Source organism: Eriocheir sinensis, chromosome 51 (assembly GCF_024679095.1).
Source record: "Eriocheir sinensis breed Jianghai 21 chromosome 51, ASM2467909v1, whole genome shotgun sequence".
Classification (NCBI taxonomy): Eukaryota; Metazoa; Arthropoda; class Malacostraca; order Decapoda; family Varunidae; genus Eriocheir; species Eriocheir sinensis.
The window spans coordinates 1,575,347-1,590,541 of NC_066559.1; the positions used below are offsets into that span (position 1 = coordinate 1,575,347).

At 45.2% G+C, this 15,195-nt stretch overlaps 1 protein-coding gene across 1 annotated transcript; it reads left to right on the top strand.

Annotated features, from left to right (window-relative positions):
- The first annotated feature begins 2,956 nt into the window (after positions 1-2,956).
- LOC126982507 (phosphatidylinositol transfer protein alpha isoform-like) lies at positions 2,957-14,845 on the top strand. Its single transcript, XM_050834612.1, has 10 exons — positions 2,957-3,148; positions 4,175-4,205; positions 6,956-7,119; positions 8,096-8,195; positions 9,988-10,062; positions 10,562-10,729; positions 11,859-11,980; positions 12,884-12,974; positions 13,749-13,810; positions 14,242-14,845. The coding sequence occupies exons 1-9, from the start codon at positions 3,132-3,134 to the stop codon at positions 13,788-13,790; spliced, it is 810 nt and encodes a 269-aa protein (XP_050690569.1). The 5' UTR covers positions 2,957-3,131; the 3' UTR covers positions 13,791-13,810; positions 14,242-14,845.
- The last annotated feature ends 350 nt before the right edge of the window (positions 14,846-15,195 follow it).

The window sequence follows — 15,195 nt, forward strand, 5'->3', positions numbered from 1 at the left end:
TAATTGTATGGACTGGGTACGTGGAGCATCCGTTGGCAATATCAGGGTCACTGATCTTATTTTTGCCGATGATGCAGCAATCCTGGCGGAGTCGCTGGAGATTATGATGATGGCTCTCGAGGCACTGCACGAGGAGGCGTGAAGGTCTCCTGGGCCAAGACCAATAAGGTACAGGTGTTTGGAGGCCTGCTAGATGAGACAGTACAGTCTGTTCATGCGTGTGGCGAGGACGTTGAGATCTCGGAAAATTTCACATCCCTTGGCAGCGTAATTTATAACAGCGGTGAGTCTCGCCAGGAAGTATTACGATGGCTTGGCTTGGCCCACAGTGTTATGGACTGGCTCAGCACGAGTAGATGGCGTTGTCAATACCTGTGCAGAAGGACAAAGATCCGGATTTTCAAGTCCCTTGTGCTCCCTAGCTGTCTTACACTACGGCTGTGAGACATGGATAGTAAATGGGGACTTGGAGAGGCGGATTGATGCCTTTGGTAATAAATGTCTACGTAAAATCGTGGGATATCGCTGGGATGACTTTGCGTCAAACAGGCGGGCAAACATACGGGCACGTGGCACGTTACCCTGAAGCTGACCCTGCTCATCGGGATGTCACTGTAAAAGACAGTCCTGAGTGGAGGAGGCCAAGGGGACGCCCACGGAGTTCGTGACTTGAGAAAGTCGATAGATCCTGCCGGGAGGTACTCAGGATGGGAAGGGGGCCTGCATGGAGACTCGCCCGGAGGAACCCCCGGACTTGGCGTCATAGGGTTAGTGAGGCAACTCGCCCTCCGGCGAATGCCCCCACTGATTGATTGACTGATTATATGCATGAAGATATTCGTTGTGCCGCCAGTGATTTATATGATAACAGCAGAATATATTTTATAAACACGAGAAACAACAACAACAACAACAGGGAAAGCTGTCACGGCACAGTTTATGTTCCGAAGTAGTTTTGACCTTTTATATATTTTCCCATTGAGACGCATCCTCTACCAACGTAATCAGAAAAGCGTGTTAATTCAGGAACCATGCTTAAAAATTAAACAGTAACAAATAGCTGAGCACTAAGGAGTTGAAGGATAACAAGTGTGAGGGGATGTTCATGCGCTACTTAGACATCATTTTCGTATATTTGTATCCTCATTATTGTTGCAAATATATGCTTATGTGATGCAGATTTCTTTCCAGGAAGACGATGATATCCTCAGTTTTCTTAACCCAGTAGCTGCGGGGATCATGTTTCTTAAATGCCTTTCTAAGCGAGAAAAATGAGAAAAAATCATCACTCACGCAAACCATTTCATAATATATATCAACGCATTTGTCATCAGTTTATGCATCATCTCTTTTTTTGGGAGTTATAATAGCAAAAATTTGGCCCCCCGTCGCTGGTACACGGTAAAGTCACAAATTTGGCCCGTCGCTGCTACCGGGATAATGTCAAATGGTGGGGTCAGGAAACTGGCTAGGATTGAGGTGTGTTAAGTAAGTTTTGGATGAGCTGGGCACAGTAACATGGGCGCTGTGCTGGGCTGTTGGCGTCACTCATCACAATACAGCGTGATAACGGGCGCACTCTCTAGGTATATATAACTACCTCTGGTATATACCTGGAGGCGATACCCCGCGACTTTAGCTCTATGATGTCTGCCTCAATCTTGTATGTAATGCCCGATAAGCGGATAAGGGCTCCAAAAACACTTGACCCGCAGGGTATCTTTCAGCGTGCTGCTAGATAGGGCTAGTATACCTCGCGTCTCCGGGGCCCAGGTTCGAATGCCGGTCGGGTTGAAAAAAAAAACAAAAAAAAAAAAAAAAAAAAAAAAACAAAGACAGAAAACGAGGAGACAATTTTTTTTTCTCGAGAAGTGGCACCCCATCCCATGAAAGTGGTGGCTTAGCGGTGGACATCCTCCCTGCTGTGCTGTTCTAAGTCTATATATACCAAGTCAAGTCACTATGCTTCAAAACTGCGACCGGTTTTATAGACTTAGGTTTCGTCCTCTCCCATATCACACATCGCACACCTTGCTGAGGGACACGGACCATCTATAGCCTACATAGTTTCTTGCATTTACAGTACTTCCATACGCTGCATCCTAGCTCGGAGGAGAAAGCACCCAGTGTTCAATCATACAAACTGTCATGCATTTTTTTTTTTTTTTATCTATATACAATGTCAAAGTCTTCTTTCGCTCCATTTCATTCCTCCACCTGTTTGGTTGGCTCCAAGTGACGTCATCCCGCTGCTCCGCCCCCAAACCGCTTCCTGTGCAACACCATATTCCCCAAGACAAAAACCTTTAAAAGAGATTTATTAATTAAGCACCAAGTTGTCGAGCCTCGAGGGGCCGCGTAGCTCTGTGGGCGCGGCGTCCTTAAAAATGTGGCGCTGCAGCACAGACTCATTAAGTGTATTTCTGTGCAATGTTTTCATCTCCCCTTGTCCTTGTCTCCTGTGCCATCTATGTATGCTTTCCTTGTCTCTCGTCGCGCTCCCCGTGTCCGTGTTTCGTCTTAATGCGCCCCAAGCAAAGCAGTGGTCAGGCTCATAGCACCAATAGGTTCGCATTTTGATTATCTCGCGCAGTTTTGTTCACATCATCATACTATAACAACACAACAGAGTCATCTGAGAGAGGAACGCCAAACATGATTCTGATTTTGTTATTCTTGCTAAGAAATGTATTTTACGACGATAAGCTAAACATCTTGATTAGCTTTAATAACCAAGGGAGTGCGGTGACTTGATCAAAATCTTCAAGTGACAGTTGAAACACACACACACACACACACACACACACAGAGGTGGACACAGTGCGTGGGATTGGAATGCATGCAATCTCTCAGTGTGGCGGTGACGCAACCCTCCCGCCACGCCCGCCAGCCTGCCGCCCGCCGCCCACCTCGAGGTGTTGTGACGTCGATAAGATAAGATATAGAGGCTGAGGCTCCCGGGGCCAGGGGGATGACAGTCTTGAGAGCACACCTTGCAGCCTCGGCAGTCACCGCTGTCGCCGCCACGTTCTCCTTGCGACAACAACACTGAAATAACTACCGTTTGTGTTGATCTTGTGACCACCACCGCCGCCTGAGCCGCTGCTGCTGCTGCCGTCCCCGCTGTCAACATGCTCACTAAAGAATAGTAAGCCAGCACTCACCACTCAGCATTCAGCATCCCGATACACCCATTTACTCTCCTAGAACTTAGCTACTCCCTAATTTCGTCGTTCAATAATAATAATAATAATAATAATAATAATAATAATAATAATAATAATAATAATAATAATAATAATAATAATATAATCGTAAAAATAAAAGTATTGCTATAACTATTATCAATACTATTAATTAGGATTCTCGCGAATTTATTAATGTAACACGCGCCCCAGCTAACACAAGATATATTAGAAAGTGTGTGTGTGTATGTATGTGTGTACACGTGGGCAGTTACACGGTGACACACGCAGCCTCGAGGTGTGTGTGTGTGTGTGTGTGTGTGTGTGTGCGGCGATGACAAGGTAACACTGTACCATTGTTCTCTCCACCCTGAGTGTCACGTTATATAACTCTTCCTTCTCGCTGTGGCCATGATTAAACAACACACACACGCACACACACACACACATATATACTCTCTCTCTCTCTCTCTCTCTCTCTCTCTCTCTCTCTCTCTCTCTCTCTCTCTCTCTCTCTCTCTCTCTCTATTGCCTGCTCACGCCCGTACCAGTGACGAGCCATAACAAGGTGGAGGCGATGAGAGTGTGTGTGTGTGTGTGTGTGTGTGTGTGTGTGTGTGTGTGTATCTACCCATCTGTCAATCTATCTCTGTCAATATCTCTACCTTTCATTCCTTCTGTCTATATCAGTTTATGTATTATATTTTTTCTTTTCTTTGTCTGTCTCTCTCTCTCTCTCTCTCTCTCTCTCTCTCTCTCTCTCTCTCTCTCTCTCTCTCTCTCTCTCTCTCTCTCTCTCTCTCTCTCTCTCTCTCTCTCTCTCTCTCTCTCTCTCTCTCTCTCTCTCTCTCTCTCTCTCTTCTTCTTTCTTTCTTTATTTTTACATCTTACATATTGCAATTAAATACTCTCTCTCTCTCTCTCTCTCTTCGTTCCCCTCATCCTCGGCATCCTCCGCAGGGCACTAACACAGCTCTCCCTCCTTACAGCCGCATCACACTGCCGCTCAGCGTGGAGGAGGTGAGTCACGTGACCTTCGCATGACCTGTGCTTCCTCGGGGGGGAGGGGGGGGGGAGATAGGTAGACAGGCGTGCAGGTAAGTATGCGGCTGGAAGGTGTGTTTACGCTAGGAAGTCAGGTAGGTAGGACACTTCATACCTGAGTGTCGCCTCGTAGTATTTTTTTCTGCTTTTTCATTTGCTGTAACGCCCTTTATTATTTTTTAACCGTCGTATTAGTATTTATTATCAGTTATGTTGCTGGTTTGATTTTGTAATTCCATTTTTGGGACGGAGTTTGCCAGAAGTATTTTATTTTCACAGAATTAAGTCGACATATTGCAAACCGAGTCGTAAAAGCGTATACACATATGTCAGTGGTCTAACCCTCCACACACACATCTATCTATCTGTCCATCTACCTATCTATCTATCTCTCTATCTATCTGTCTATCTATCTATAGACTATATCTATAGAATCGGTGCAGAGGAGGATGACAAAGATTATTCAGGGGTTGAGAAACTTGCCATACGAGGAAAGACTCAAACAGTTAAACTTGCATTCTCTAGAAAGGCGAAGGGTGCGTGGAGACATGATCGAAGTTTATAAATGGATGAAGGGCTTTAATAAGGGGGATATTCATAAGGTTTTGTTGGTAAGAGAACCGGGTAGGACACGAAGTAATGGGTTTAAACTGGATAAATTCAGATTCAACAGGGACATAGGCAAAAATTAGTTTACTAACAGGGTGGTGGATGAGTGGAATAGGCTTAGCTGTCACGTGGTGAGTGCCAATACAATTGTCACATTCAAAAATAGATTAGATAAATTCATGGACAGCGATATTAGGTGGGGTTAGATACACGGGAGCCTATTTCCCCCATACTAGCAGAATTGATCATGCAGTCATGCGATGAGTAAAATAAATCAGAGAGTCGAGCAGAGTGAAGGTATGAAGAAAATATTGCCGCCAACTGTAAAACTACGCAGGCTACTCATTCTTCAAATACATAAAAAACAACAACAAAAAATATCAGAAGTGGCATTAGACCTTTTACTGAAATGAAAACTAACGTATTGAACATAAGAACATAAGAACGTAAGGAGCCTGCAAGAAGCCGGTTGGTCTATACAAGGCAGCTCTTGTAAGCCTAACCCCACCTAATCCACTATCCATGAATTTATCCAACCTCTTCTTGAATGTATCTATGGTAGTGGCACCCACGACATGACTGCCAAGCCTGTTCCACTCATCCACCACGCTATTGGTATACCTATTCTTGCATGTCTGTTGAATTTGAATTTATCTAGCTTAAAACCGTTACTACGTGTCCTGCCTGGCTCTTTTACAACCAAAATGAACGAGTTAGAATACTATTTTCTTGATTGAGTCCACCACCACCACCACCACCACCACCAGCAGCGAGGACAAAAGTATTCATGAGAATCCAGTTCATATCTTGCCAAGCTTTAAAATAACTACCGATATTTTTTAATCAGATCAGATTATTTAAAAAAAAAAGTAAAAGTCCAGGATCAGATAACATAATCCCAAGCTACTTAAAGATGAAGAAGAAAAAAAAGTTATTCGGTTTCATCATTTGCTTCCTTAACGTCTTGGGGGAGTGGGACAGTCCCTGTTGACTGGAATGTGACTGATGTTACACCGATTTTTAAGAAAGCTGTCAAAAATATACCACTTAATTATAGGCCCAATATATAGTCTAACGTTAGTAAGTAAACTCTTCGAGAGAATAATTAAAGACAAAATTGTAAGTTACCTACTAGGGGCCGCTTTCAGTCATTTTGTTTTGATCGTTACCAATGGCGGCGATCGATACTATAGTTTTCCACGTGAAACTGGCCTATGGGGTAATGGTGGCTGCTGAGGAGGCGAGAAGTGTTGAGGGTGTGTGCCAAGGTGCGGGGCCAGGCTAACCCCGCAGCCGCCACTACCCCATCGGCCAGTTTTACGTGGAAATACTATAGCGACGATTGCCGCCATTGGTAATGATAAAAACAAACAAAGTGACCGTGAAATCGCCCTAGTCATTCACTAATTAGGGATTCACAACACTGATTCCGAGACGAGATTCTGCTTGTCAAACATACTGACCATTTATAGTTACTTTCTTTTCAGTTTATGATGTAACCCAAGTACTGGACATTGTTTATCTGTAAATTCAAAAAGTTTGATAAAGTTACACACCACAAAATATTTTACCAGATTAAACACCTCGTCTTGAAGGTAAACTCCGGCAAGCACACAAATGGATCGTAGACCAGCTCGGCAGATGCTTGTTGTGTCAATATTGGCTGTCTCGGCAATTCAGACGCGACAGCTAAGCAGCAGGGGTCGTTATCAATGGAGCCTCCTCAGTTCTCTCTCTCTCTCTCTCTCTCTCTCTCTCTCTCTCTCTCTCTCTCTCTTCACGTATGTTAATCACCCCTGTTATCTGATACCAGCAAGCACCAAATTTTTCACTGCCTGCTAGCCTTTGTTGCTGGCTTATTTGTGCATTATTATTATTATTATTATTATTATTATTATTATTATTATTATTATTATTATTATTATTATCATTATTATTATTATTATATAGTAGTAGTAGTAGTAGTAGTAGTAGTCGTAGACGTAGTAGAAATAGTAGCAGCAGCAGCAGCAGCAGTAGTAGTAGTAGTAGTAGTAGTAGTAGTAGTAGTAGTAGTAGTAGTAGTAGTAGTAGTAGTAGTAGTCCTTCTCCCCGTCATGTCTGTCCCTTCCCCGTAGTACCACCTGGGGCAGCTGTACGGCGTGTCGGAAATGAGCAAGCGGGAAACGGGCGGCGGCGAGGGCGTGGAGGTGGTGACCAACGAGCCCTTCACCGACCAGCCGCTCTTCCACGGCGAGCACAGCACCGGCCAGTACACCTACAAGATATACCACCTCAAAAAGTGTGTGTGGGGGGACGAGGGGGATGGCGGGAGGGTGAACAGTCTACTAATCACACATATACAACACCGGCGTACAAGATATATATCCCAAAAAGTGTGTATGGGGGGAGACGGGGGATATATAAGCTCAACAAAAGAGTTTAGTGGGACGAGGGAATGGCGGGAGGGTAATCAGGCACATATTTACAGTACCGACTTACAAGGTATAGCTCCTCAAAAAATGTAATAACGGGAGCACTGACTACAACACTTACGTATATACATTACAGAGGTTCTCAAGCCATCCTATCCGATGTAGCATTTGGATATTTTTTTTGGTGCTGGTCACGTACATAGAAAAAAGTCAGGAAAGGTAAAATAGAAACAAGTGATACATAACTTAGTTTAGACTGATGAGAGACCAGGACAAGCTCACTGAGTCAATTTGATAACTCCTCTCGCACCCTTATTACCCTGCTCCGTCAGACAGGTGTTCCGAGATGCACATCGCGTGCCCATAGGGGTTGGGGTACCTCAGTTTAAGAACCCTTGACCCACAAGATACTGTATATCACAGCAAGGATGAGGGATGAGTAGGATGAAACATTAGGAGTGGTAACAACATAAACATCAACAATAACAATAAGAACTACTTTTACAACATTAATGACCCACCCGAGGCAGAGAGCTTCCCCCATAACACATACACACACACACACACACACACACGCGCGCGCACCGATTGGGCACAGTTGGCTTCCTATCTAACTGGTCGCGGATTAGCTCACCTTTCCGGTATTGACAAATTTCTCATGAGTTTCGAGACTGATATAATGTATAGTGAAGATTATAGTTTCCCCAATTCCATCACCACTGTCACCACCATCACTGCCATTATCGTACTGGTGGTGGTGGGAGTGGTGGTGTAGTGTGATGAACTAGATTACTAGAATATGCTTCAATACACAATATATCACATCACACCCCTCCCTCACAGGAAGGTGCCCATGTTCATTAGGATGCTGGCGCCGGAGGGAGCACTGGAGGTGCACGAGAAGTCCTGGAACGCTTACCCCTACAGCAGAACCGTCTATTCCGTGAGTCTTGATGGCTTATAGGATATCCGCAATTACCACCACGAACACCCTCATAACTCTCCGTTCATGCTGACTTCGAAAATAAGCCACTCCCCCTTCCCCACTGACTACATATCATTGGCCAGGTGACAAGTCTACCCTGCCCCCTCTCCATTTCGGGCTGCGTGTGAGTGGCGGATGCTGAAAAAGGTTGAATCTTATTAGTGGACGCTGGGCTGGCGAGGGCGAAGTTTATTATCAAATTTAACGTGAATGAAGTTACTTGCCACCACTATATCACGAACTCTCACACAACCACAATTACAGCCACAACTGCCTTCACTTCTGCTGGCTAACACTACTCCCTGCTTGTCCGGCTTGTCCCGCCACCGCCAGTACCACCCTATGTCTATATATACCAAGTCAAGTTACTCTGCTTCAAAACTGAGACCGGTACGCGCAGGGGGCGGTTTGGGGCGGAGCAGCGGGATGACGTCACTTGAAGGTAAAAAAAAAATACCCGCCAGTTCAGGGGTGACTAAAGTTGCGGCCGTGTGTGCACTTCGGATGTGCATGCTTGCCTTCTTTCACAGTGCGTTCAGGCAAGCCACTGATGAAAAAAATATGCCTTTTTGTTGTGCTATTGCGTGACTGTAATTCCATTGCCTACAAACGGCGGTGTGGGGTGTGAGGAAGGGCATGATGAAGTGATTGATTTAAATTAGTCCACCTTTCTTCGTTTTCTCTAAATCCCTGTTTCTACATTCTCTAGTTTGGCTCCAAGCAGTGTCAAGCATAAGCCACGCCTCTGCAGTGTCGCCTCCCACAAAGCTGCGTATGACTTGACTTGGTGTATATAGACTTAGGTACCACCATCATCACCACCGCCGCCACGTCACCACACTGCTTACTATATTACTTATGTACGGTGATAATTGTACCCTATTCTCTCCCATACTGTTAAAAAGTAATATTAATTTAAATCATTAGCCTAACTGGGATAGAGCTCATGCAGTCCTAATAATTCTCTCAATTAACAGAACTGGATAAAACCTTTTACTCAATAGGCGTGCTGGCATACGCAGGCAGCGCCACCCTCGGCCACCCAGAGAAGTGTCAAGAGAAGTCATTGCAATGGATTTTGAACAAGTCAGCCTTAACACTGCTCATTACCTACTGATACTCTGTAATAAACGCCCTATGGGGTAGGCGGTAGCTGAGTGGTAGCGTGCTGGGCCCACATTCACCACGTGATGGACGACGCGAGTTCGAATCCCCACGCTACCACCTCGGATTTTTCAGTCACCGCCGAGTGGCTTAAAACTACCCAAATGTTGTCCTGAAGACCACCCATCAACTCGGACTCTAGAGGAAACCGTCCAAGTGAATCAAGAAGTTCCGGGGGGCAGCATGAGCCAAGAGAAGATGGCGCCACTATAAACACTTGCCTGCGCCATGACGGGCTGGGGCCGAACACCATCCAGGCCCCTCAAGCATGCCTACCGGCGCTATAGGCGTAAAAAAAAAAAAAAAAAAAAAAACAACAACTCCATTCCTACAACCAGAACTACATGATCATCCTGTGTTTTTTCTGTTCTTGTTCATTCTTTTTTATCATGCCCCCTCTCTATCTCCCTCCTACACCTCCTCTCCTCTCGTTTTTGCAGTCAGAATTTATGATCCTCCGTTTATCGATTTTAATTTCAACTTTTGTCGTTGTGTTGTTGTTGTTGTTGTTGTTGTTGTTGTTGTTGTCGTTGTGTTGTTGTTGTTGTTCCTCCTCCATAGTTAACACCCGCCTCCCCTCCCCCAGAACCCCTACTTGAAAGCCAACTTCCACCTGTCCATCGAGAGTCTCCACGTCGCCGACACGGGAGACACAGACAACGTGAGTCAGATGCAGAGTAATTAAGGGGCTCATCTTACGTCTGGTGGTTCCCCTTTGTTTGGGTTCAGTTTTCGTGGTGTGTTTGCGGATGATTGTAGAAGTGTGCTGAAAATTGTCCTCGTCACCTGGTTATTTTTGTTTGTTTGTAAGACTGGTACAAGGGATTTATTAATTTATTTATTCATATTTTACAGGAAAGGGGGCAGCTAAAGGGCGAAAACAACAACAACAAAAAGCCCGCTAGGTAGTTCATTAGTCTGAGTAGAGTGATGAGATGAGACCACATGCACTATTCCGCTCAACACACACACACACACACACACACTCACACACACACACACACACAGTAAGTAGCAGTAAGTAGCGGGCTTTTTTTTTTTCATTATTATTATTTTTTTTTAAGCCCTTGCATTGTCTCCTCTGCTGCAAACACACACACACACACACACACACACACACACACACACACACAATTTGGTAATGTTGGTATCCCTGGCAGGTCCACCGGCTGTCCGCGGAGCTGTGGCGGTCGACAGGGGTGGTTCGGATTGACATCGTGAACGACGAGGTCAACTCCGCGGACTACAAGGCCGACGAGGACCCCTCCAAGGTGGCCTCTAAGAAGACTGGCCGCGGACCCTTCAAAGGCGCGCGCTGGTGGGAGAAGGTGAGCGGTCTGTGTCGGCTGATTCAGTATTTTTTTTTTTTTTTTTTTACATCGCAGCCTATTGCGTTGTTAGGCTTCCTCACTGGTGGGTCCTGATGGTCGGCCCAGCCCGTTGTGGCGCAGGCGAGTGTTTATAGTGGCGCCATCTTGCATTGGCTCATACTGCCCTTCCGGAACTCATCATTGAGCCTCACCTTGGAGAGGTTATCTAGAGTCCGGGTTGATAGGTGGTCTTCAGGCCAGCATGTGGGTAGTCTTGGCCACTCGGCGGTGACTGAAAAATCCCAGCTGTGTACCGGCCAGGATTCGAACCAACGTCCCTCCTGGATCTCCCGAACGCAACGCCGGCACTCTACCACTCAGCCACCGCCTCCCCTTAATTTATGGACCCCAATAAAAAAATGGCGGACGGCTGTAGGCATGGGCTGACTAATATAATATAAGCCTGCCGCGCGGACGGGCCTCCCAGCAAGACCAGATTGGGGTCGAGGCTCGCGTCACGACCCCGACCTCTTATTATTCTTATGTTGGCGGAAAGAAAATCCTCTGCGTCCTGAGCAAGACACAAACCTCAACCTGTCGAAAGGCGGTTGAGCGCGCTTATCCATGAGACCGCGGATGTGTGTGTGTGTGTGTGTGTGTGTGTGTGTGTGTGTGTGTGTTCTCTCTCTCTCTCTCTCTCTCTCTCTCTCTCTCTCTCTCTCTCTCTCTCTCTCTCTCTCTCTCTCTCTCTCTCACAGCAGTTTGGCTAACTCTTAGGTGATACTACTACTGATTTCACTGCTGGACGGACATAATAATAATAATAATAATAATAATAATAATAATAATAATAATAATAATAATAATTTTTATTTCGCCCAGCGGCATATACAAAAAAAAAAAAAAAAAAAAAAAAAAAAAAAAAAAAAAGGACAAGAAAACGAACGAGATGGAACGAGATTCATAATGCTGAAGTAATTGCCAGCTATAAAGAGAATAAAGAGGAAGAAAAGAAGGAAGGGAAATAGAAAGGGAAGATAGATAGAAAGAAAGATACAAAGGAACGCTAAATTAATAAGATGATACAGTAAAAGGGAAATAAGATAAGGATATGTGTCCTTAACAAGCCCCCTCTCCCCTCCCCCAGGTCCAGCCCGTGATGACCTGCTACAAGCTGGTCACCGCAGACTTCCGCTGGCTCGGCCTCCAGACACGCATGGAGCGTCACATTCACGACTTCGAGAGGCGGCTCTTCCTCAACTTCCACAGGTGAGAAGGATTCGGGTAATAATGTTATTCGGGTGCTGCTACTTTTTTTTTTTTTTACAACAAAGGAGACAGCTCAAGGGCACAAAAATAGGAAACAATAGTAAACAAACAAACAAACAAACAAACAAACCGCTACTCGCTGCTCCTAAAAAAAGAATCAAAAGAGGTGGCTGAAAGAGAGGTCAATTTTGGGAGGAGAGGTGTCCTGATACCCTCCTCTTGAAAGAGTTCAAGTCGTAGGCAGGAGGAAATACAGATGAAGGAAGATTATTCCAGAGTTTACCAGCGTGAGGGATGAAAGAGTGAAAATGCTGGTTAACTCTTGCATAAGGGGTTTGGACAGTAAAGGGATGAACATGAGTAGAAAGTCGTGTGTGGCGAGGCCGCGGAAGGGGGGGGAGGCATGCAATTAGCAAGTTCAGAAGAGCAGTGAGCGTGAAAATATCGATAGAAGATAGAAAGAGAGGCAACATCGCGACGGTTTTTAAGAGGTAGAAGACTATCAGTAGGAGGAGAGCTGATGAGACGCTACTGCTACGGCCACTGCTGCTACTACCACCTTTTCTGCCAATTCTACTACTGCTATTACTACTACTGGTGCTGCCACGACGATTAACGTTGCCACTGTCTCGCTACTGCTATTACTATACTGCTTCTCTAACTACAACTACTATGAAAGCAAAACAAGTATACTATTACTTATATTACTACTGCTGCTTCTTCTCTTACAATATTCAAAGCTTAATGTATTCAGCTATTTCTGATGTTAAGAAATGCAATTTACTTTTTCCCTGTTACGTTTTTCTCGGTGATTTTCTGACTTTTATGGGATGACTTTTTCTGTGATTATTTTTTCGTCCATCTGTTCACCTGTGGCTCACCTTCCCCCGTGTCCCCGTGCAGGCAGGTGGTGTGCTGGCTGGACCAATGGCACGGCCTCTCCCTCGACCACATCCGCAAGCTGGAAGACGACACACAGAAGGAATTGCAGGAGGTGGGTAAGGCGGCAACTATCCTCGCATAAGGATAACAACAACTTTCACTACTACTACTACTACTACTACTACTATTACTATTACTACTACACCACATCACCGACCCACCCCTACCCCCACCCCCGCCCACACATCGTAAAATATAGCAGAATGATTCCTCCCTCGTACGCCCACTATACCCTCCTCATGCTGATTTTCGCGTCCCTCTTCCTAACATTAGACTCGACTTGCCATACGCGGTAACCCCCCCTCCTCAACCCCCCTAATAACATGCTGTAGTAATGCAGTATGTAGTAACGACCCTGAATTCCTTCCATAATGCCATACTGGAATAACCAATGTTAGAACACTACTATTATGTATATGCAACACTGTCACCCACACTTGGCTATAGCAACATCCCCGCTATATGCAACGCTCCTTCCCACACCTATCCCACACACCCTCTCCCCGCTTCCAACAACACACACAGCTTCGTACTGCTTCTTCCCTCACATAAAACACTCCCATTGTCTCCAAAACACATCCTCCCACATCATCCCCAACACGTTTCCCTCCCACAGCTTCCTCCAAACCACAGCCACTCCCCATAACATCCTTCCAAATCTTCCCCCCTAAATACACCCTCTCCAGCGCATACGCCGTCGCATACAAACCCAATACACACTCCTTCCCTCCGTATACCCAGAAGCACAAGCTCTCATGTCTCTGTGTTTTAGCTTCACTGACACTCAAGTAATGGAAATAGTCTAAATGTTTCCTCCTTCTTTCAGCAAATGCAGTCCGGGGAAGTGCGAGGAACTGTGGTCACCTAGTAATGATCATGTAACATCAGGTAAGTAACGAGCGCACAGTATTTTTATGTGGAGCGAGACTTAACCCATCCGCTGCGATTGGCACGGATTTGGCCTTCACTGGTAGCCTGGTAACATATAGTCCCAGGTCTTTCTCTTCCTCTGTGGTGGATAGTGAAGTGTTTCCCATGTGGTATTGGTGTGCTGGATATCCGCTCCCAAGATGCATGACTTTATATTTTTCTTCATTGAATTGTAGTAGCCACTTTTTGTTCCATTTCTGTAGCTTGGTGAGGTCTGCTAGTGGGAAATTGGCAGTCAAGGGGTTAACTTTTTTCAACAATGTTCAATCGCATGTCTGAAAACAATAGGATACCGTTTAGCGGCAGGCAATCATCGTCATCATCATATGAATATAAATAATAATCGTTAACTTTCACAACGTTGGAATAAGCCCACCTTTTCTGCTCAGGGACGAGGGTGTACTGGGTCGACATCCTCCGCACCGCCACCGCCGACACCGCCAGCCTTCCCGCCAGACACAAACAGCAGCTCGTCATATGGAACGCGGGATGATGCACCAGAAGTGAGATGAAGCACGGAACACGGCACAGAAGACATGGTAACGAGGAACACTAAGGGTCGGATTACAAGATATATCGCCGCCCAAGTACACATATTTGACAAGGCTTTCGAAGGAGTTGTGAGCATTTCCAGGAGCAGTTTTATGACCCTGGTGGTAGTGTGAATCTTCTTCTGTACCATGAACCTGAAGAAACACACATTAGAACCCGACTGACCCCCTTTTTGACCTTTAGAAATGGCTGATGTGAGAAGCGAGAGTGTCTTATAATACCAACCTCAATGTCGTTTAAAACAGTGAAGTAAGAAAATCATTGAAGATACCGACTGGCAAAAACAAGAAGAGCAACACGTTTCACCGAATAAGAAAATAAATACGAGAGGCGAGATGGGACAAAAGAAGGCAGCACAAAAAAACAGAAAACATCGAACATTAGAACAGCTTAAAACAAAGAAGATACACAGCACAGCATTGAAGACGAAGTACAAGAACATAACACAAAGAGGAAATCGAACAAATCGCAGAAAAACAACAGAACAATTGAAAAGACATTGTGAAACGAAGAAAACATCGAACATTACAATAGCTTAAAACAAAGAAGATACACAGCACAGCATTGAAGACGACGTACAAGAACATAACACAAAGAGGAAATCGAACAAATCACAGAAAAAAAAAAACAGAACAATTGAAAAGACACAGTGAAACGAGGAAAGGGAGAAGTAAAGTAAGGAACAATCTCACAGGACATGGAAGGAATGTATACGGGACATGCTTGCTCTTTCGGCGTATAGGTGACTGGGTGGGTGGGTGGGTGGGTAGGCGGGGCTGGTGGGTGTGGGA